We start from the raw sequence: 24,754 nt of genomic DNA on the forward strand, positions 1-24,754 counted from the left end.
TTATACATAGTTACATAGTAGGTGAGGTTGAAAAAGACACAAGTCCATCAAGTCCAACCTATGTGTGTGATTATGTGTCAGTATTTCATTACATATCCCTGTATGTTGCGGTCATTCAGGTGATTATCTAATAGTTTCTTGAAGCTATCAATGCTCCCCGCTGAGACCACCGCCTGTGGAAGGGAATTCCACATCCTTGCCGCTCTTACAGTAAAGAACCCTCTACGTAGTTTAAGGTTAAACCTCTTTTCTTCTAATTGTAATGAGTGGCCACGAGTCTTATTAAACTCTCTTCTGCGAAAAAGTTTTATCCCTATTGTGGGGTCACCAGTACAGTATTTGTAAATTGAAATTATATCCCCTCTCAAGCGTCTCTTCTCCAGAGAGAATAAGTTCAGAGCTTGCAACCTTTCCTCATAACTAAGATCCTCCAGACCCTTTATTAGCTTTGTTGCCCTTCTTTGTACTCGCTCCATTTCCAGTACATCCCTCCTGAGGACTGGTGCCCAGAACTGGACAGCATACTCCAGGTGCGGCCGAACCAGAGTCTTGTAGAGCGGGAGAATTATCGTTTTATCTCTGGAGTTGATCCCCCTTTTAATGCATGCCAATATTCTGTTTGCTTTATTAGCAGCAGCTTAGCATTGCATGCCATTGCTGAGCCTATCATCTACTAGGACCCCCAGGTCCTTTTCCATCCTAGATTCCCCCAGAAGTTCTCCCCCCCAGTGTATAAATTGCATTCATATTTTTGCATAAATCATTTGTCTAGGGAAAAAGCAGACACAAAATCCCATGGAATAAATTAAAAAACCCTAAGGACCTGGGAGGGGCAGGACTACCTGACTTTAATTTATACTACATAGCAGCGCAACTATCACAGTTATTTCATATAGGGAAAATAGACAGGACTAGATTTTTGGCCTGTGTCCCAAATGGTCCCACTCCACTGGTGACCCCTTTATAGCCATCACAGGCCGGATGCCACTGGTGCGTCTGACTAAGGAAAAAAATCCCTGCTCCATCACTATCGGCGCATTTGGGCCATAGCAATGGTCAAATTACAATCTACCCCCCTACATGAGCACACCCCACTCTGGTTTAACTTAGACCTAATGGAATTCAACTCTATATCCAATTCGGAGTTTTGGAGATCCAGGGGGATATATCACTTGTCCCATTTGATCTCTGCTGGTGGCATGAAAGGATTTGACAGGCTGCTAAATGACTATGGACTTTCACCCCGGATATTCTTTAGGTACCTCCAACTCCAACACGCTTTCAGAGCACAATTCCTGACTGGTCCCCCCACACTTGAAGTAAATCCCCTAATGGTGGTGATATGTAGCCTAGATCCTAAAAAGCTGATATCCACTTTTTATAATATATTGCTCATGCCCGCAGCGTCTAGATCAGCATATGCACTCAAAACCAGGTGGGAGGAAAATGTTGGGGCGGTGGGGGACGAGGAGTGGGGTGAGGCCCTAGATAACTGCATACTGGTGTCCCCTAAATTATCTGACCGTCTCACACAGATGTACATTGTCCATAGGGCATATCTCACCCCACCTAGGGTATTACGATTTGAACAAGATCAAACAGCCAACTGCGGCATGTGCAAACAGGCGACAGGAACATTCTACCACCTTCTCTGGGACTGCCCTAGAGTGTCGGGCTTTTGGACACAAATTGTACAGTTTCTCCATGACACTATGGGGTCCCCCATTACTTTGAACCATAAATCATACCTACTGGGCATATATCCGGAACCAGATATTAATAAATTTACAAAAGTATTTCTGAATGAAACCTTATTCTCGGCTAGGAAAACTATTGCAAGGCATTGGATGAGACTTACCACCCCAGAGTTCAAGATGTGGTTGATGGAAGTCAATCACAGCCTGAAATACAAAAAACGAATATACTTGCATAGAGGATGCCCATCAAAATACGGTAAAATCTGGGATAGATGGTTACAGACCCCAGAGACCCAGGGCTAATATATCTCCCTCCACCAGACCTGGCATGATTGTTGTTGCATATCTCTAACTAATACTAACAAATCATAAATGCTGAGAAAAACTAGATATACATTACCCTGTTGATAAAATGTCTTTGATTTATATGTTACATATTAATGCATGGTGGCGTGGTGCCTTGACACCATTCTTCTTGTATTCAAGCTGGCTTATATATCTCATGTGATGATTGCATTGTCACCCCTTGAATTGACCTTATATGTACTACTGTACATTCTGTATAATAATGATAATAATGGTGTTGTGGTAACTTGACACACAAAACGAGAAATAGTATTATGGAGAGCCATAGGAAAATAAAAAAAATGCAGATCTTGATAAAAAACAAATAAAAAAGAAAAAGTATTCTGGAGATCTTACGAAAAAAAAAAATTATTATTCATGAGATCACGAGAAATTATAAAGAAAGAAGTTTGTGAGAACTGTGTGTGAATATGAGCAGCAAAACAACTTAATTCTTCTAGCATTGTAAAGAAGAGAATGAAAGATTTTAAAATTTGCAGCGTGACGAATGTGCTATGTCCATTACGAACGCTAGTTTTACCAGACCGAACGCTTCCGTTTCGTAATTTATTCTGAGCATGCGTGGCGCTTTGTGCGTCGGAATTGTGTACACACGATCGGAATTTACGCAAAGGGATTTTGTTGTCGGAAAATGTGAGAACCAGATCTCAAATTTTGTGCAACAGAAATTCCGATGGAAACTGTCCGATGGAGCCTACACACGGTCAGAATTTCTGACAACAAGCTCTGATCACACATTTTACGTCGGAAAGTCCGACCATGTGTACGGGCATAAGAGGTTTTCTTCTAAGATTGCCCTGTATTTGGCTCCATCCATCTTCCCCCATCAACTCTGACTAGCATCCCTGTCCCTGCTAAAGAAAAGCATAACCACAACATGATGCTGCCACCACCATGTTTCACTGTGGGTATGGTGTGTTCAGGGTGATGTGCAGTGTTAGTTTTCCACCACACATAGAGTTTTGCTTTTAGGCTAAAAAGTAAAATTTTGGTCTCATCTGACCAGAGCACCTTCTTCCGCATGTTTGCTGTATCCCCCACATGGCTTCTCCCAAACTGCAAATGGAACTTCTTATCGTTTTCTTTCAACAATGGCTTTTTTCTTGCCACTCTTCCATAAAGGCCTGATTTGTGGAGTGCATGACTAATGCCCTGTACACACAATCGGACATTGATCGGACATTCCGACAACAAAATCCATGGATTGTTTGCGACGGATGTTGGCTCAAACCTGTCTTGCATACACAGTCGCACAAAGTTGTCGGAAAATCCGAACGTTCTGAACGTGGTGACGTAAAACACGTACGTCGGAACTATAAACGGGGCAGTAGCCAATAGCTTTCGTCTCTTAATTTACTCCGTGCATGCGTGGCACTTTGTGCGTCGGATTTGTGTACACACGATCGGAATTTAACCGATCGGATTTTGTTGTTGGAAAATTTTATAGCCTGTTCTCAAACTTTGTGTGTCGGAAATTCTGACGGAAAAAGTCAGTTGGAGCCCACACACGATCGGAATTTCCGACAACACAATCCGATCGCACTTTTTCCGTCGGAAAATCCGACCGTGTGTACAGGGCATAACAGTTGTCCTGTGGACAGATTCTCCCAACTGAGCTGTGGATCCTCTGCAGCTCCTCCAGAGTTACCATGGGCCTCTTGGCTGCTTCTCTGAAGAATGCTCTCCTTGCCCGGCCTGTCAGTTTAGGTGGATGACCATGTCTTCGTAGGTTTGCAGTTGTGTCGTACTCTCCATTTTCGGATGATGGATTGAACAGTGCTCCGTGAGATGTTTAAAGCTTGGGATATTTTTTTATAACCTAACCCTGCTTTTAACTTCTCCACAACTTTATCCCTGACCTGTCTGGTGTGTTCCTTGGCCTTCATGATGCCGTTGTTTGTTCACTAAGGTTCTCTAACAAACCTCTGAGGGCTTCATTAACAGCTGTATTTATACTGAGATTAAATTACACACAGGTGTACTCTATTTACTAATCAGGTGACTTCTGAAGGCAATTGGTTCCACAAGATTTTAGGGGTATCAGAGTAAAGGGGGTTGAATACAAATGAACATTTTGCATGGCAAAATGTATGTTCGGGTGGCATTTTTAATAACACTTAAAACGCGGTGCAGGACCTTCTTTTGGGTGACAGGCTTATCGTGGCAAAATCACAGTGTTTAGGTGCCATTTTCAATAAATGCATTTTGAGATGGCAGACAGAATTGCAGCGAATCTGCCCCGAGATCCCAATATGCCAAATGTGAATGGAGCCTTATTCTAAGACACTCACAGTGCCGGTTCACACTTGTGTGAGTTGATTGCGAATGTGATGCGTTACAAAAAGCCTAGATTTGCATGTCATCCCAAAATATTTTGTTTTCGATGACGGTCATTCACATCTTTGTATTGCGATTCCTGCAAATGCGATGTGACAATAAAAAGGGTCCTGTGTGAGTTTACAGCGTTGCGTTGCAAATTTAGTCTCCATAGACATCAATGTAAATCGTTCTAGAATCGCATTGCTGGTTCAGATATGTGTGAATTCTTATTTTATATGTAGATTTTTTCCCCCTCCCGATCCCCTACCATTTCTGCCCCCTCACTTCCTGTTTCCTGTGTGATGTCCACCTGCAAACATCCAAGATCATGGCCCCCAGACGTCGGAACACTGACACTGGGGAGCTCATAAGACTTGTCTGTGCCAGGCCATATATATGGGACTGCCGTATACCCGAATATAAGAATAATGCCCAGAAAAGCAAAGGGTCCTGTGCGAGTTTACAGCATTGCGTTGCAAATTTAGTCTCCATAGACATCAATGTAAATTGGTCTGGAATATATTAGGTATCTGTGTACACTGACCACCAATGTAAGGAGCATTTATCCCACCGACCCCATTGAGCACCAATGTAAGGGGCATTCATCCCACTGACCCCCAATGTAAGGGCATTCATCCCACTGACCCCCAATGTAAGGGGCATTCATCCCACTGACCACCAATCTAAGGACCATTCATCCCACTGACCCTCAATGTAAGGGGCATTCATCCCACTGATCACCAATGTAAGAGCCATTCATCCCACTGACCCTCAATGTAAGGGGCATTCATCCCACTGGCCACCAATGTAAGGGGCATTCATCCCACTGACCACCAATGTAAGGGGCATTCATCCCACTGACAACCAATGTAAGGGCCATTCATTCCACCGACCCTCAATGTAAGGGGCATTCATCCCACTGACCAGCAATGTAAGGGGCATTCATCCCACTGACTACCAATGTAAGGGGCATTCATCTCACTGACCACCAATGTAAGGGGCATTCATCCCACTGACCACCAATGTAATGTTATGGAATGATAATGCATGCTCAGTATGTAGACACAGATGTGTTTAAAAAGCGCAAAAAATACATTACGCACTGTTGAACAATAGAAATTTAGCGTATTTATTTAAAAAAAGAGCAGATAATAAACCATGCAATATTGACAGCAAAAAATGTTGTTTCTCTTTATTCAATGGCATAAAGCTGGCATGGCATCTAACCGGCAGGACTCATAAAGTAGTCTGTGAAATCCACCTGGATGCTGGCTCCTCTATAATTGCCCCTGGTGCTGGTGCACTCTGCGCCTTCCATGTCATCGATCAACGAGTCCTCGAACAGGTATCCATCTCTAGCCCGAACAAAATTGTGGAGTGCACAGGCAGCTTTGATGGCAATGATGGTATTATCCATGGTTAGAGTTATTGGGATGCGAAGAGATCTCGCCATTTGTCAGGATTCCAAAACTACACTCCACAGCTCGTCGCGCTCTTGTGAGCCAATAATTTAAAACTCTTTTTTTCCCCAAATTGAGTGACCGATTTGCATATGGGTGGAGCAGGTTTTCAGAAAGAGCGAAAGCCTCATCCCCAACAAAGATAAATGGGAGAAGGGGTTCAGATGTTCCAGGGGGCGGTCGTTCATTTGGGAGGTCAAGTGTGTTCTCGCGAAGCATTTTTCCAAAACTGGAGTGAGAAAAAATGCTTGAGTCAGAACTGCTCCCATAAGAACCAATATCAATGTAGGTGAAGGAGTAATTTGCATTAGCCACTGCCAGCAGAACAAAGAAAAGATATTGTTTATAATTAAAAAATTTGGTCCCGCTACCAACTGGCCTCACAATCATGATGTGCTTGCCGTCTATGGCACCAACACAGTTAGGGAAGTTGCAGCGATCCCAAAACAACTCCACTATAGTGTTCCATTCCTCTTTTGTTGGTTTTCTCATCACCACATCTTTTAGGACCTCCCGGATGGCGATACAGGTGTCCCGCACAACTGTGCTCACAGTTGATTTTCCCAATTTAAATTTATAATGCAAGCTGGCAAATTTATTTCCAGTTACTAGGTACCTGAAGTAAAAAATAGAAAATGAATTAGTCATGTTTTTATTACAGAAGTACTCACACGTACAAGGTGGCGTAGCCTAAAGGACACACTGCAAAGATACCAGAGACTGGAGCATGAAGCATGAAGTGGATCTGGTGCCCCCCCAAAGTGTCCCTATGCCTTCGCCAGATACTTTGATTTTCTGAAGACTGTTCTATAATTGAGGAAGTAAGTTATTGTACAATAATCTGTCACTCTCTCACTCCCTCTCTCTAATTAACCTGTCCTCCCCCTCCTCCTCAGTCTCCCACTCAGCTGCACTTCTCCCCCTATCTTCATACTTTGGGTTTGTAGACTAATAACAGAGTTACATGTTCAAATTTTTGGATTGCTTGCTTGATTGGGAGGAGCATGCTGCTACTGTTGATGTTGAAGGAGCATCATTTGCATGCACAAATGAAGAGGATTCATCTATGGAGGTACAGGGCTTGAATGAGTCATCTGCACAGGAGCCAGATTATGAGGAGACTGACGTTTCCACACCTTCCAGTAGAAGGCAAATGCAAGAATCTACTTCCCGCAGGAAGCAAAGCATCAGGGCAGCAGAACAGGTGGAAGACCCAGGTCAGACAAATAAGCTACTCCACATTGTGTCAGGGATCAGTCAACAAATTGATGCCCAGCGCTGCCCTCCTACATTGTTCGACATAAGTTTGGTGCCTCCTCTTAACCTCTTCAGATCCGCGCTATTGCCGAATGAGGACAACAGTGCGGACCTACATTGCCGGGACGACGTCTATTGACGTCGTCCCGTGCACAAGCGGCCTGCGCGCCCCCTGCAGGGCGCACGCGGCGCTCTCGGTGATCAGCGACTCTATGAGACTCGCCTGATCACAGATCGGAGTAAGGGGTCGGTCCCGACCCCTTACCACATGATCAGCTGTCAGCCAATGACAGCTGATCATGTGATGTAAACAGAGCCGGTAATCGGCTATTTTTTCTCCTCGCGCTGACAGCTCAGATCACCGGCGGCCGTGAGAGGGACATCAGTCCTGATCACGGCGATCATCTGTGCCCCCTGCCAGTGACACCTAGCAATAGGCAGCAGTGCCGCCTACCAGTGCCCACCATCAGTGGTACCTATCAGTGCCCATCAGTGCCACCTATCCGTGCCACCCATCAGCGCCCATCAGTGGCCATCCGTGCCGCCTTATCTGTGCCCATCAGTACCGCCTTATCTGTCCCCATAAGTGCCGCCTTATCTGTGCCTATCAGTGCCGCCTTATCTGTGCCGCCTTAACTGTGCCTATCCGTGCCCATCAGTGCAGCCTATCAGTGCCCACCAGTGTCGCCTCATCAGCGCATATCAATGAAGGAGAAAAATTACCTGTTCGCAAAATTTGTGACCAAACTATGAAACATGATTTTTTTTTTTTTTCAAAATTTTCCATCTTTTTTTTGTTTGTTTATAAAAATCCCAGCTGTGATTAAATACCACCAAAAGAAAGCTCTATTTGTGGGAAAAAAATGATAAAAACTTAATTTGGGTACAGTGTTGTATGACCGAGCAATTGTCATTCAAAGTGCGTCAGCACTGAAAGCTGAAAATTGGTCTGGCAGGAGGGGGTTTAAGTGCCCAGTAAGCGAGTGGTTAACCACTTACCAACCGGCCCATAGCCGAATGACGGCTGCAGGGCGGTTGGATAACTCTGGGTGGACGTACTATGACGTCCTCCCAGAAATCCCCTCTCGCGCGCCCCCTGGGGCGCGCACCCGAACACATCCGTGACCGCCGGGTCCAGGGGACCCGGCGCATCACGGATTCCGGTAAATGGCCGCTGATCGCGGCCGTTTACCATGTGATCGAGCCGTCAAATGACGGCGCGATCACATGTAAACAGACTGGCGTCATCTGATGACGCCGGTTCCTCTCCTCCCCTCCTGTGTACCGATCGGTACACTGTGAGCGGGGAGGGGGGATGGATGGATGTCTGCAGCGCTGTGGGCTGTATGTGTAGTGCCCACAGCGCTGCACAGAGACATCCATCCATCCATGCTCAGCCATCCCTCACTACTAATGCTGTGCAATACTCTGCAATACCCCCACAATACTCTGCAATACCCCCACAATACTCTGCAATACCCCCACAATACTCTGCAATGCTGTGCAATACTCTGCAATACCCCCACAATACTCTGCAATACCCCCACAATACTCTGCAATGCTGTGCAATACTCTGCAATACCCCCACAATACTCTGCAATACTCTGCAATGCCCCCACAATACTCTGCAATGCTGTGCAATACTCTGCAATGCCCCCACAATACTCTGCAATGCTGTGCAATACTCTGCAATGCCCCCACAATACTCTGCAATGCCCCCGCCATACTCTGCAATGCCCCCCGCCATACTCTGCAATGCCCCCCGCCATACTCTGCAATGCCCCCCGCCATACTCTGCCATGCCCCCGCCATACCCCGCCATACTCCGCCATACCCCGCCATACTCTGCCATACCCCGCCATACTCCGCCATACCCCGCCATACTCCGCCATACCCCGCCATACCCTGCCATGCTGAGCCATGCTCAGCTGTACTCGGCCTCTGTATGTGGCCAGGCTGTGGAAGTCTCACACATGGGGTATCGCCGTACTCAGGAGGAGCAGGAGAATCTATTTTGGGGTGTCATTTTTGGCATGTACATGTTATGTGGTAGAAATATTGTATAAATGGACAACTTTGTGTTAAAAAAAAAAAAAGCGTTTTAACCACTTCCTGCCCGCCGGCCGTCATACAACGTCCTTGACTTTGTGCGGAGATATCTGAATGATGGTTGCAGCTACAGGCATCATTCAGATATCAGCTTTTTCAGCCGGCGATTCCCTACACCATGAGAATGATCATAGCAGCTGTTCCACTGCTTGATCATTCTTACGGGAGGCGAGAGGGGACGTCCCCCCTTCCCGCCGCCTTGCGGTGCTTCTACCGACTCACCGCTACGATCGAAGCCAGGATCTTTTTTTTTTTTTTTTTTTTTATTTCAGGCTTCCCAGCCTAGAGGTGAGATGTGGGGTCTTATTGACCCCATATCTCACTGTAAAGAGAACCTGTCATGCCATATTCCTATTACAAGGATGTTTATATTCCTTGTAATAGGAATAAAAGTGGTCAAATTTTTTTTTTTTTGGAAAAAAGCATCAAACTAAAATAAATAAAGTAAAATGAACAATAAAAAAAAAAAAAAATTTTTTAAAGCGCCCCTGTCCCTGTGTGCTCGCATGCAGAAGCGAACGCATACGTAAGTCCCGCCCACATATGAAAACGGTGTTCAAACCACACATGTGAGGTATCGCTGCGATCGGTAGAGCGAGAGCAATAATTTTGGCCCTAGACCTCCTCTGTAACTCAAAACATGTAACCAGTAAAAAATTTTAAAGCGTCGCCTATGGGGATTTTTGAGTAGCAAAGTTTGGCGCTATTCCACAAGCGCGTGCAATTTTGAAGGGTGACATGTTGGGTATCTATTTACTCGGCGTAACTTCATCTTTCACATTATGCAAAAACATTGGGCTAACTTTACTGTTTTGGTTTTTGTAAAGCACAAAACATTTTTTTTTCCAAAAAAAACGTGTTAAAAAAATTGCTGCGCAAATACCGTGCGAGATAAAAAGTTGCAACGACCGCCATTGTATTCTCTAGGGTCTTTGCTAAAAAAACATATATAATGTTTTGGGGTTCTAAGTCATTTTCTAGCTAATAAATGATGATTTTTACATGTAGGAGAGAAATGTCAGAATTGGCCTGGGTGCTCCAGAACGCCTGAAGGTGCTCCCCTGCATGTTGGGCCTCTGTATGTGGCCACGCTGTGTAAAAGTCTCACACATGTGGTATCACCATACTCGGGAGTAATAGCAGAATGTGTTTTGGGGTGTAATTTGTGGTATGCATATGCGGTCTGTGAGAAATAACCTGCTAACATGACAATTTTGTGGAAAAAAAAAAAGTAAAAAAAAAAACCTTGATTTTGCAAAGAATTGTGGGAAAAAATGACAACTTCAAAAAACTCACCATGCATCTTTCTAAATACCTTGGAATGTCTTCTTTCCAAAAAGGGGTCATTTGGGGGGTATTTGTACTTTTCTGGCATGTTAGGGTCTCAAGAAATTAGATAGGCCGTCAGTAATTCAGGTGTGATCAATTTTCAGATATGCGCACCATAGCTTTTGGACTCTATAACTTTCAAAAAGACCAAATAATATCCACCGATTTGGGTTATTTTTACCAAAGATATGTAGCGGTATAAATTTTGGCCAAAATATATGAAGAAAAATTACTAATTTGCAAAATATTATAACAGAAATGAAGAAAAATGTATTTTTTTACAGATTTTTCGGTCTTTTTTCTTTTACGGCGCAAAAAATAAAGAACCCAGCAGTGATTAAATACCACCAAAAGAAAGCTCTATTTGTGTGGAAAAAAAGGACAAAAATTTCATAAAGATACAGTGTTGCATGACTGAGTAATTGTCATTCAAAATGTGAGAGCACCAAAAGCTGAAAATTGGTCTGGTTAGGAAGGGGGTTTAAGTGCTAAGTTGTCAAGTGGTTAAAGAGGTCTTGCCAGACCCTTACTTTGATATGAGGATCGCGGTGCAACTTTGTATACACTCCTTGACTGTACCAAATGTGGGTTAATGTTAAAGGGCAAGAGACATAGATAGGGAGGAGGAGAGGGAGGGAGGAAGAGAGTGAGAGATGAAGGAAGAGAGGGAGGGAGGAAGAGAGAGTGGGATGGAGGAAGAGAGGGAGGGAGGAAGAGAGAGTGGGAGGAAGAGAGAGAGTGGGAGAATGAGGGGGAGAAAGAGTATGAAGAGTGAGAGAGAAAAAGGGAAAGGTAGAAGGAAAAGGAGAAGGGGAGTATTGTCTCCTCATAATGTTGTTCTTGATATGCAAGAATTTTGATTATCTCCACAATATTTAGGAAAAGTATAGCATTACATGCAGATTACAAGTTAAAAAAATAAATAAAAATTAATACTTTTTTGGAAGACAACTTTGTAGTGATATCTGTCTGCATTCCCTGTATTGCTTACTATGGTGCAAAATATGAATAATTCACAAAGTATATCAATGAAATTTACCTTAATGCAACAAGCAATCTTTCAGCTGGCTCCACACTATTCCAAAAGGTGGTGTTCTGAAGCGCCAAACGGGTACCAAGTAGTCCAAGTAATTCATCAAAACAAACGTAAGTGGCAGGCAAAAGGGTGAGGGTGTTCAAAGAACGAGAGTGTAGATAAAGTAAAATTGCACAACTGAATACAATGAAATATATGAAAAAATATATTAAATACAATTTAACTGGTGTGTATATTCAAGTCCATACTGAGCTCCTCCAATAAATAAACCGTGATGTTGAACACTCAAGTAAGGCTTGGTACTTGGCCTTTCTTAACACATTTTTCAAACAGAAGTACCAAGCCTTACTTAAGTGTTCAACATCACGGTTTATTTATTGGAGCACAGTATGGACTTGAATATACACACCAGTTAAATTGTATTTAGGATATTTTTTCATATATTTCATTGTATTTGGTTGCACAATTTTACTTTATGAGCCGAATATTCAGGCTTTTTGAGTTGCAGCACCTGGGACACGGTCACATTTGTTTTTTTTTATTTATTTTTTACAAATCTCCCTTTTTTTTTTCACTATTATCATATGTATTTTTTTAAAGGTTAGGGGCAGAGCAGAGATTTCACCATACACTCAAAGAATGAGAGTGGTAAGAGGCTCGGAGAGTGCAAGAGAGAGGAGATAGAGGGGAGAGAGAACAATGATGAGACATCCGGGAATAGTTGAAGAACTTCTCTTAGTGTTGACGGAGATCATTATAGAGAATCCTGAACTGGCCTTTCTCTTCCCTATTTGAAATTATTGAATGGATCCAATATCTTCGGCTTCTCATCGGTCTCCTCCTCCTCCTCCTCTTGGCTTTGTCCTTCTCAATCAGGACTGTAGCAGTAAAAACTGCTGCCATGGCCAAGGGCATATAATGTACTCTCTCCACATAAAACCAGGAAGTCCACAGGAAGATAACACCCATTTTTTGCATGCCTATTTGATTAGCCTGAGCACAAATTGCATCTGATCCTTAATGAAAAAGTAAACACATTCAATTCGCATTACAATCGCACTGTTATTAACCAAAAACACAATGCAAACTCGCACTCACAAACAGCAAAAATTTGCATTGCAATTACACAGGTTCGCATCACACAAGTGTGAACCGGCACTCACTCTCTAACATGTCCTTTTTTATACCCAGTCAAGTTACTGACCAGTTGTGAATTAACCTAATTAGTTGCAAAATGTTCTTCAAACATTTCTTTGTTAGGACCACTTACTTGACCACTTTTTTGTTGCCTTGTCCCAACTTTTCTGAGATGTGTTGCTGCCATCAATTTCAAAATGATGTTATATTAGTACACACTATAGAAGGAGATGCTTTGTTCATTTTTCATTTCAGAGGTTTACAACCTCGGTAGATGGATCGAAATTCGGACGGTTCAGCAGGGAAAGGTTGAATTTCAATCCATCCATGGCCGTATCTGCTTAACAGAAGTCGATCTAATGATGCGATTTTTAATATACAAAATTATCATTAAAAAAAATGAATTATAGAAAAAAAAAAAAGTATGCCCCCTTTCTAAGGCTAGAATGTTATTAGGCACTATTTGGGTGATTTTGAGTTATTTATTTTTAACAGAAGGATGACACACCTAAGGAATGGTAAGGAAGACAGACATATTTTTAGTTAACCGTTTAGATAATGGGTAAAGGATTTGAATGAACTTTTTAACAGTTCAGAAGGCAAATCCCCTTTCGTCCTAAAACATCTGCCCAAAACTCAGGTACACACAGGCTTGCATCATTATACATGGGGACCACAAACCTATCAGCCCTCTTTCAATGGGGGAGACCATCCCTCATCCCAATGTCACTGTTGCAAAAAAAAAAAAAAAACTTGGAAAAATAAAAAACCTCTGGATCGGCACTTTCAGCCATAGGAGTGTAGGAGACTGGATTATTTGTTCATGTATATTCATAAATTTTACACATAGCTGTAAGCAGCTCATACATTACCCTTTCCATAAAGGGTGTAAGTGTTTCCTTTGCTTCATCACAAAGAGGGCACGGATCCTAGAAGTGACAAACAAAAGCCTTGTTAAGCTGTGCAATGACCCCCAGTAAAAAAGCTCAAAGCTGTTCTAACCCTTCCCCACTCCATAAAACGCTAATTTGGCAAGCAATTCCCTGTTAAGGTACAGTTTTAATAATTGCATAATGCTAGCATATAAACAAATGCAAACAATAGTCTGGACGCATAATACATTAGATCTCCTTCCTCTTCGGATCTTCTCCTGGAGGAGGTTGATCATTATACTGCACCATTATATTGCAGGTGATGCCCCCCTTCAAGGGATGGGCCATGGTGCCTTGCTCTCACAGAATGTCTTCAGCCTACCAAAGTTAATTGGCATAATTTACTCAGAAGACTGAGAATATCTTGTGGCAAAAAAGCCATTAATGCTGAGGACCGTACTAATGAGGAGATAAGTATTGCAGAGTAAGCTTTTTATTTTAAACAGTTTCTGGGAGAAATGTAAAGTTACATTAAACCTAGACTATGAAAAACTCTCACTAAATGCTATGTAACAGAGTGTTCATGCTCACAAAGTCACTAAAGCATTTTGTGCAGAGTTAAATATACATAGTTGATCTTGCCTTCAGCTGTCCCTCTCATCTTCTCTGTGTCCCCACTGCAGGTTGAGATTGTATAGACCAGCTTGTGTCCTCTACAGAGCATGCTTAAATTTCAGTTCCCTTCTAAGCCCTTCATTTGCCCTTTTTTCTGATCTGTGCAGCCCACATGACTATAGAGTCACACATGTGAGCATATACACAATGATAAATGACAATCCCTTCACTCCTCCCCTATGTCTTCCTATTGCTAAACATCATTGGGGGCAGTATATAGTATGCGGATTGATTACATTCACTAAGAAACTGACAAAAAAGCTTAATTTCAATAAAATCAGTATTAACCATATCAAACACAATTGCAAATACCTGTAAAGTAAAAAAAAAAGAGCCTTGGATGAATATGCAGTCTGAACAAAGTGAAAGTGAGGGTCAGTCACCTCTGGCACCGCCCACACCATATTAATGCACAAAAAAATACATATTTGATGTTTAAAAAATATTTCCAGGGAGCTTTAAAACAGTTGTTATTTGATATTTATAATCAAATTAAATTCTATTTAATTTGCTATTTATAATCAAATCTAATTCTTCTAATTAAATGCTCTTCTAAAAAAAAAAAAAAAAAAAGTTTTTTTTTAAACTGGCACAGCACCAATCAGGGCTGATGGCCAGACACAGACTCATACTATAGAGAGCATACATCCACAGAGTAATAGAAGCCCCTCCCAAGGATCCTTCACTGCAATTGCCAAAGAACAGGGCAAGATCATGTGACCACAGTGCTGCAGGAATAAGGTACTTAGAGGATTAAAAAAATACAATGGCATGATATATACAGTTGTATGCAAAAGTTTAGGAACCCCTGACAATTTCCATGATTGTCATTTATAAATATTTGGGTGTTTGGATCAGCAATTTCATTTTGATCTATCATATAACTGATGGGCACAGTAATATTTCAGTAGTAAAATGAGGTTTATTGGCTTAACAGAAAATGCGCAATATGCATCAAAACAAAATTAGACAGGTGCATAAATTTGGGCACCCTTGTCATTTTGTTGATTTGAATACCTGTAACTACTTAGCACTGATTAATTGGAACACACAATTGGTTTGGTGAGCTCAGTAAGCCTTGAACTTCATAGACAGGTGCATCCAATCATGAGAAAAGGTATTTAAGGTGGCCGATTGCAAGTTGTTGTTCTCTTTGACTCTCCTCTGAAGAGTGGCAACATGGGGGCCTCAAAACAACTCTCAAATGACCTGAAAACAAAGATTGTTCTACATTATGGTTTAGGGGAAGGCTACAAAAAGTTATTGCAGAGATATAAGCTGTCAGTGTCCACTGTGAGGAACATAGTGAGGAAATGAAAGACCACAGGCACAGTTTTTGTTAAGGCCAGAAGTGGCAGGCCACATAAAATATTGGAGAGGTGAAGGATAGTGAGAACGGTCAAAAACAGCCCACGGACCACCTCCAAAGACCTACAAAATCAACTTGCAGATGGTGTCACTGTGCATCCTTCAACAATTCAGTGCACTTTGCACAGGGAGAAGCTGTATGGGAGAGTAATGCAAAAGCACATTTGGACAAGCCAGCTTCATTTTGGAATAAGGTGCTGTGGACTGATGAAACAAGATTGAACTATTTGGTCATAACAAGGGGCGTTATGCATGGCGGCAAAAAAACATAGCATTCCAAGAAAAACAGTTGCTACCCACAGTAAAATTTGGTGGAGGTTCCATCATGCTGTGGGGCTGTGTGGCCAGTGTCGGCACTGGGAATCTGGTTAAAGGTGAGGGTCGCATGGATTACACTCAACATCAGCAGATTCTTAAGAATAATGTTAAAGGAATCAGTCACAAAGTTGAAGTTACGCCGGGGCTGGATATTTCAAAAAGACAACGACCCAAAACACTGCCCAAAATCTACTCAGGCATTTATGCAGAGGAACAAGTACAATGTTCTGGAATGGCCATCCCAGTCTCCAGACCCGAATATTATTGAACATCTGTGGGGTGATTTGAAGCGGGCTGTCCATGCTCGACAACCATCAAACCTAACTGAACTGGAGATGTTTTGTAAGGAGGAATGGTCCAAAATACTTTCATCCAGAATTCAGACACTCATTACAGGCTATAGGAAGCATATAGAGGCCATTTCTGCTAAAGGAGGCTCTACTAAATACTGATGTGATTTTTCTGTTGGGGTGCCCAAATTTATGCACCTGTTTAATTTCATTTTGATCCATACTGCGCATTTTCTGTTAATCCAATAAACCTCATTTCACTACTGAAATATTACTGTGTCCTTTAGTTATTTGATGGAACAAAATGAAATTGCTGATCCAAACACCCAAATATTTATAAATGACAATCATGGAAATTGTCAGGGGTTCCAAAACTTTTGCATACAACTGTATGATTTATGTGTATAAATTATGGCAATAAACACTTCTCTGTTTAGTATCACTTTAATAATAATCTGGAGTTGGGATTTTACCTTAAGCAAAGCTTCATTTGATTCCAACATGCTACAAAAAGAGCAAATGTAAACAATCTACTGCAGGGGTTCCAAACTCAATTTCATCGTGGGCCGCATCAGCAATATGATTCCCTCACAGGGGCGTTTTATCTGTAAGACTATATAAATATACCCCTTGTGCTGCTGAAAAAGCTGGGAAGCAGAAAGTGCAGGGTCTGGAGGAGGACCAGAGGAGGGCTGGAGTCAGCTGCCGGAATCTGCTGAATGCTGAGACCAGAGAAGGGGGAGATAAGGGGGTTCTGCAACTGCACAGAGAGTGCAGGATCTGTAGGAGGAGTTCTGTTGTCCTCTCTGCTGCCAACTGCTAAGACGTGAAAGGGGGAGTAGGCAGAGACAAGCCTCTCCACAACTGCACAGGGAAGCGCAGGATCTGGTGGAGGAGCGCTGCCCTCTTCTCTGCTGCCAACTGCTGAGGCAAAGTGGGGAAGGAGACGAGGGGGTGCTGCAGCTGCAGGAGAAGTGCGACAGCCACATGAAATGGCCCGGAGTGCTGTATTTGGCCCGTGGATCTTGTGTTTGATACATGTGATCTACTGTATAAATCTTACACATAGCTGTAAGCAGCTCATGACTGGAAGGAAAGGTAGAATATCTGTACATTCTATCACTCATAACCTACAAGATTACCCTTTTCAAACACAAGCAACATCTGCCTAGTTGATAGGACAACAGATAACTCTTTCATCACAAGGTCCCATGTATAGTACTGTACAATCAATTGTATTCAGTGCCAGTTTCTTTAGTAATGTAAGCTTTTGCATTTTTATTTTTTTTTGTTATTGACACATTAGTTATTGGGTTTATATTAGAGAATTTATTCTTGGTTCAAAATTATCGTTCACATTAGTGTTCTGGCTATTATCAGGTTATATTTAGGTATTAAAATAAACCAGTCACAACCAAAACATAGAGACTGCCACTACCAATGCCTCCTACTGAAAATGCTTGGTTGTCAAGCTGACCCTTTGGTTTCAATGTTCTAAATCAAGGACCTAGAACAAGTAAGCAATTCCTTCTGACATTTCTAAGATTTTTCTGATCTGCATACTAGCTCTGGGCCCATGAAAAGTAGGAATGAGCAGGCAAGTTTCACCACTACCGGGAGGTGTCAAAGCTTTGCCTATTTGGAATGGCCATAATTTTCTTTTAGAGTGAACTTAAGTAGGATTATAGTTTACGGCTTGAGCTAAGTGGCATTGTTAGGGTTTGGATTGACGGGTTAGGGTCAGTTCAAATTTAACTTTAGGTTGAGACAGATCTGTAAAAATTTAAAATGTACCGAATATTTACAGAGATGTCAATAGTAATCATTTCTTACAGTATTATAACAAAATACTTTCTATCAGTAACTGATCTAATTACCACACACTAAAGTGGTCGAGGGTTAAAGGAGTTGTATAAAGAAAAAGATATAACAGATATAAAAGAAACATATTATACAAGTTTAAAAATTTTGGTGTGACCAGCAAAATGTGTAAACAGCATGCAGCTGATGAAAGACACCCAATTCTGGGTCACCTGATCGCTGTGATAGTCTCTGACTTGCTACCACAGTGATCAGTCACTGTGAAGCCCACCCCCAAGTTTTCTCTCATGGAATGGTAGAGAGAGTTATCATATCTCTCTCGCTTTCCTTGCAGAGAGAGAAGAAAAAAGTGTGTGTAAATAATAATGCAAGTCAGTGCCAGGGTTAGTGTTTGGATCAGGGTCAAAGGTCAGGGTCAGTATTTTTTTGGACAGTTTTTTTTTTTTTTTTTAATTAGTATCAGTGTCAGCTAGTGTCACTGTGTTTGAGGTAAGATAAAAAAAAAAAAACAAACAAAAATGAGCACTATTGTTTCTGGGCTGTATTAAGGATACAAACAACAACTAACATACCACATATGTAGTATTGCTGCGATTCTCAGGAACAGGAGAATTTATTTTGGGTTGCACTTTGGTGGAAGGTTATGGTAGTAGCAAGAAATATACAGCTAAATTTAAAAAAAAAAAAAAAAAGATTTTTTTTTACTATTTTGGGCCAGTTTTACTTTGATAATATTAATAATATTTTTTTAAAAATTGGGCATGGCCAATAGCGGCATGTGAGCAGACGTGCTTCACAGAGTTGCCGTTTGTGATCCTCCATAGATTCTGCTCCCAGCTGGAGAAACTGTTTGTTTTTTGCCTCAATCCCTGCCTCAACTACATCGGATATCCCTGGCGAACGTGGGCTCCAGAACCGTCGGTATGGTGACCTGCAAACAGGAGGACGGAGTGCAGGCTGATTCCCAACAGGGCGCGGCAGCGGCTCCCTTACAGCGCTCACATGGAGAGAAGCAGAAAGACGCTGATAAGCTTCCAAAAAACCCCAAAGCCCTAGGGAAAGATCCTCCACGGGACATGTTCTATTATGCTCAGAAGGTGACTGAAGCAGGAGAGCAGCCTCTAGAGGAGGACTTGAAAGCCACCCCTGCTATCTGCCACACTGATCAGGAGGGCAAGCAGTCCACACAGGGCCCTCTGTTTCCAATGACCAGCCTATCACTGACATGGAAAAGGGAGAGGGGGAAGATGATGCTGATCAACCCACTCTGGCTGAAATACTTAGGGCTGTTCACAAGTGCACTGCTTCTGTTGATACACCCATGGAACACTTTGGGGGATTGAAAGAAATCAAAAAATTAGAGAGTGCACCACAGTGGCCGAGGGCCACATACGTGATTGGAGGACAAGCTGGCGCAGCTTATACGAGATGCACAGTCCACTGCAAGAATCGCTAGAGCTAATGAGCTTAATAATAATGATATTGAAAATCGCCTGCGGCGGAACAATATCCAGATTGTGGGGCTCCCGAAGAAGGTGGAGGGTAGGGACCCCACGGAATTTGTGGAGCAGTGGTTACTGAAAACATTTGGGAAGGAGGAGTTCACCCCCTTGTATTCTGTGGAGCGGGCACACAGGGTTCCACCTAGGCCCCACCCACCCCGCACCCTCCTGGCCAGACTTCTCAAATTCAAGGACTAGGAGATCATGCTCCGTTTGGCCAGGGAATGCCACAACATTCAGTTCAGTGCTAAATTCGCAGAGGTTAAGAAAAGGCTCCAGCGACTACAGTCAGGTCCATAAATATTGGGACATCGACACAATTCTAATCTTTTCGGCTCTATACACCACCACAATGGAAACAAACAAGATGTGCTTTAACTGCAGGCTTTCAGCTTTAATTTGAGGGTATTTACATCCAACGGTGTAGAAATTACAACAGTTTGTATATGTGCCTCACACTTTTTAAGGGACCAAAAGCAATGGGACAATTGGCTGCTCAGCTGTTCCATGGTCAGGTGTGTGTTATTCCCTCATTATCCCATTTACAAGGAGCAGATAAAAGGTCCAGAGTTCATTTCAAGTGTGCTATTTGCATTTGGAATCTGTTGCTGTCAACTCTCAATATGAGATCCAAAGAGCTGTCACTATCAGTGAAGCAAGCCATCATTAGGCTGAAAAAACAAAAAAAAACCCATAAGAGAGATAGCAAAAACATTAGGTGTGGCCAAATCAACTGTTTGGAACATCCTTAAAAAGAAAGAACGCACCGGTGAGCTCAGCAACACCAAAAGACCTGGAAGACCACGGAAAACAACTGTGGTGGATGACCGAAGAATTCTTTCCCTGTTGAAGAAAACACCCTTCACAACAGTTGGCCATATCAAGAACACTCTCCAGGAGGTAGGTGTATGTGTGTCAAAGTCAACAATCAAGAGAAGACTTCACCAGAGTGAATACAGAGGGTTCACCACAAGATGTAAACCATTGGTGAGCCTCAAAAACAGGAAGGCCAGATTAGAGTTTGCCAAACAACATCTAAAAAAGCCTTCACAGTTCTGGAACAACATCCTATGGACAGATGAGACCAAGATCAACTTGTACAGAGTGATGGGAAGAGAAGAGTATGGAGAAGGAAAGAAACTGCGCATGATCCAAAGCATACATCCTCATCAGTGAAGCATGGTGGTGGTAGTGTCATGGCGTGGCCATCTATGGCTGCCAATGGAACTGGTTCTCTTGTATTTATTGATGATGTGACTGCTGACAAAAGCAGCAGTATGAATTCTGAAGTGTTTCCGGCAATATTATCTGCTCATATTCAGCAAAATGCTTCAGAACTCATTGGACAGCGCTTCACAGTGCAGATGGACAATGACCCGAAGCATACTGCAAAAGCAATCAAGGAGTTTTTAAGGGAAAGAAATTTAATGTTATGCAATGGCCAAGTCAATCACCTGACCTGAATTCTATTGAGCATGCATTTCACTTGCTGAAGACAAAACTGAAGGGAAAATGCCCCAAGAACAAGCAGGAACTGAAGACAGTTGCAGTAGAGGCCTGGCAGAGCATCACCAGGGATGAAACCCAGTGTCTGGTGATGTCTATGTGTTCCAGACTTCAGGCTGTAATTGACTGCAAAGGATTTGCAACCAAGTATTAAAAAGTGAAAGTTTGATGGATGATTGTTAATCTGTCCCATTACTTTTGGTCCCTTAAAAAGTTGGAGGCACATATACAAACTGTTGTAATTCCTACACCGTTCACCTGATTTGGATGTAAATACCCTCAAATTAAAGCTGCAAGTCTGCAGTTAAAGCACATCTTGTTTGTTTCATTTCAAATCCATTGTGGTGGTGTATAGAGCAAAAAAGGTTAGAATTGTGTCGATGTCCCAATATTTATGGACCTGACTGTATGCCATGACGTTTCCCGCCAGACTCCGCGTTTTGGACAGGGGTCAAGCTCATTTTTTTGACTCGGCTACGCAGGCCTCAGATTAGCTGGATGCCAACGAGCAAGTACTTCAGCAAGCTAGAAGAGTTGCAGCGCAGGAGGACTGAAACGGTTTTCCATGTGGCTGGCAGAAATAGTTATCCTGTTTGCACTAAGAGCAAGAATTCTTTATGCGATTTGGTTACCTTTGGGTTACAAATTAAGAGCAACCTTGACGGTTCTTGGTCTGCTTCTCTTATGGATGGTAAGATGGGGTACGCCTACCTAACCCCAAGTTGTTATTTCCTGTGAAGTCTGTTGCTTCTTACCAGGATGGTGCCCCACCTACCTGCATGCTCCTAGAGGAGACCTTCCAAACACTGGGGGTGTCTCTATTTACCCGAAGAGATGGTAGCACCAAAGTTCTTTTTCTACAACTAACCCTAACGGTTTACATTCAGTTTCTATGCAACTATGGTTCCAGGACTCTCTATCCTAGATCACACCACCGTGACTACACTATGTGGCGGAACCCTGTCCCCCCAGCACTGCCCTGCCCTCAAGGCCTAATGAGGTCTTTGGTTCGTACCTGCTCGGCTGAGCACAGCATGGCTCCGACACTGATGTACTTGGTTCTTATCCTACTTATCATTACTGCTCTGCGTATCTTGGTATCTTGGGTGGGCACGGCGTATCACTCTACTCACACCACCTACTCTGGGGGGTGAGTGTTCTGATACACCGATCCTTAGATTTTCAGTTATTTGACAAAATGATTGATTCAGAAGGGAGATATGTGATCCTGTTATGTAGAATATTTCAAATTAAATGTACTTTTGCAGCAGTGCATATATCGCCTCCTTTTAACTCCTTAGTGCTAAGAACTCTTTTGACAGACTGGCTGGGCAACCATGGCATTCCCTTGATCCTAGTAGTGGGAGATCTTAATGGCTATTTTGATCCTGAACTGAACAAACACCACCCCCTACGGTGGGGTCTAAACATCCCCGCATCACATTACTGAAATTTATAGAGGCAGTTAAGTCGCACTTATCTCTGTTTAGGCTTGACCTATGCCTCTGCACTCAGGCTGCTTCACTTCTAGTTCAAGACATACAATACTTAGTGGCATTTCCAAATCACTCCCCCCTAATAGTCTACCGAAATGTTAGGCCTGCCTCGACCCTACCAAGGGCTCCATGGAAGCTTAACACTTTTTGGCTAAACATCTTTAACTCCCAAGGACAGGATTGCGGATGAGATTTCTGCTTACTGACAGAGCAATAGAGATCTCTTTGATCCTCTTGGCGCCTGGGACGCTTTCAAAGCATTCCCGAGAGGCATATTCATAGCTGAGATTAATAATATTAAAAAAATACTCAAACACAGAAAGAACAGTCTGCGCAGCTGGTACGTCGACTGGAGGCAGAGTTTATTGCCAACTCATCTGATGTCACTAGATAGCCGTTCAGACAGCAGTGGACCACTTAGCGGCATCCTCGGCAGATAAGAAACGCTTTTTGAGCACACTGGCCTTTTACGTGTAGGGGGAACAGACGGGCAGGCTGTTGGCCAAAATAGTGCAATCACATATCTATTGGGGCTCTACGCACCCATATGGGGAAAATGGTAAATAACCCGAATTCTATTATGCAGGAGCTGATGGAGTTCTATTCTCATCTGTATCGCTCAGGCAGGGTTACACGTCAGCAGACTTGAAGGATTTCCTACAAGGATTGAGTTGCCCTGCCTGTCGACATCCCAGAAGCAGCTTTTAGATTCTCCCATAACTGTGGAAGAGTTACATCTGGCAGTCAACTCCTTTCCTAACTCCTAAGGCCCCCGGGGATGAGGGGCTTCGAGTGGAGGTATTTAAGCAGTACGGGGAAGTCATATTGCCACATCTTTGCAAGGTTTTTAATGCAGCCAGGGATTGTCAGACTCTCTCTGACTCCATGACCAAGGCTAACATAGTCCTATCACTCAAACCGGGTAAAGATCCGCTGGACCCGAGTTCCTACAGATCCATAACCCTTTTGCAGGTGGATATTAGGATTCTAGCCAAAGTACTGGCCTGAGACTTAATAAGGCCTTATTGTCAATTATTCATCCAGACCATTCAGGCTTTATACCTGAGTGGTCAACTGTGATTAATTTGCGTAAGCTATACATCAATATACAGTCTCAGGCAGATAACATAGGTGATAGGGCCTTGCTGTCGTTGGATGCCCACAAGGCTTTCAACAGCGTAGAATGGCAATACCTGTGGGCACCATGCACAAGTTCGGGTTTGGCCCTACCTTCCTATCCTGGGTACAATTACTATACAGTTCCCTGCAGGCAGACATTAGAGACACAGGTCATGCCTCCATGCCCTTTCCCCTATATAGGAGGTACACGTCAGGGCTGCCCTCGGTCCCCTCTTTTGTTTGCCATTGCCATAGAGCCTATGGCTGCCCTGAACCTTTCGAACCCCTCTATTTGTGGCTTTAGATATGGCAAGATTCACAAAAAACTCATGCTCTATGCCGATGACACTATGTTACTCTTGGGAGACACTGCGGATTCCCCGCAGGAAGCTATGTGGGTCATTACCAACTTTTGAGGTTTGGTAATTTGAGTATTTTTGAGTTTGAGTATTTTCAGGTTTGGTAATCAACTGGAGAAAATTCTCAATTTTATTATTAAAAAAAATACTCAGGGCCTCACACTCCAAAATATTCCTGTAGCCCCCTCCATTAAATATATGGGGGTGCATGTCACCCTGCAGCCTCGAGACTAAGTATCCCTTAACTTGTCACCACTATTGGGCTGAATCCGGGATAAAAACAAAATTATGGTCTAAACTTAAGATGTCACTAGGAGGTAGAGTGAATCTCATCAAAATGTTTTTTATGCCACAACGTCTCTATATTCTGCATAACACACTAATGATTGTTCCACTCAAATTATTTTGAATAATTAATTCTATGTTCCGTTCTTTTATATGACTAAATAAACCTCCGATGGTTAAGCTTGAGCAACTGCAAAAACATAAAGAGAATGGTGGTTTGGCTATGCCCAACTCATGGCTCTACTACTTGACAGCTCAGCTGCAACATATTGCCCGGGCTCTGCCCATGGAGTCAGCCAATGCAGATGGGCATGTAGACCCAACCATAGCTCTGTTACACCACATCATGGGGATGCACAATGTGGCCATGGGTTTGGCGGCACTGGCCTACACTAAATCTAACAAGCTTTTTCCTATATATTTGTTGATGCAA

At 42.8% G+C, this 24,754-nt stretch overlaps 1 protein-coding gene across 4 annotated transcripts in view; it reads right to left on the reverse strand.

The window, feature by feature from the left end:
- Window positions 1-24,754, reverse strand: part of LG01H5orf63 (linkage group 01 C5orf63 homolog) — a 133,648-nt gene that overhangs the window by 35,852 nt on the left and 73,042 nt on the right. For 3 of the 4 annotated variants that reach the window (XM_073624932.1, XM_073624938.1, XM_073624918.1), the window contains exon 3: window positions 13,583-13,639. The exons of the other annotated variant lie outside the window; for it this stretch is intronic. In XM_073624932.1, the coding sequence (XP_073481033.1) occupies window positions 13,583-13,639 (57 nt within the window). The remainder of the gene's footprint in view (window positions 1-13,582; window positions 13,640-24,754) is intronic. 4 annotated transcript variants of the gene reach the window in all.

Source organism: Aquarana catesbeiana, linkage group LG01, assembly GCF_042186555.1.
Source record: "Aquarana catesbeiana isolate 2022-GZ linkage group LG01, ASM4218655v1, whole genome shotgun sequence".
Classification (NCBI taxonomy): Eukaryota; Metazoa; Chordata; class Amphibia; order Anura; family Ranidae; genus Aquarana; species Aquarana catesbeiana.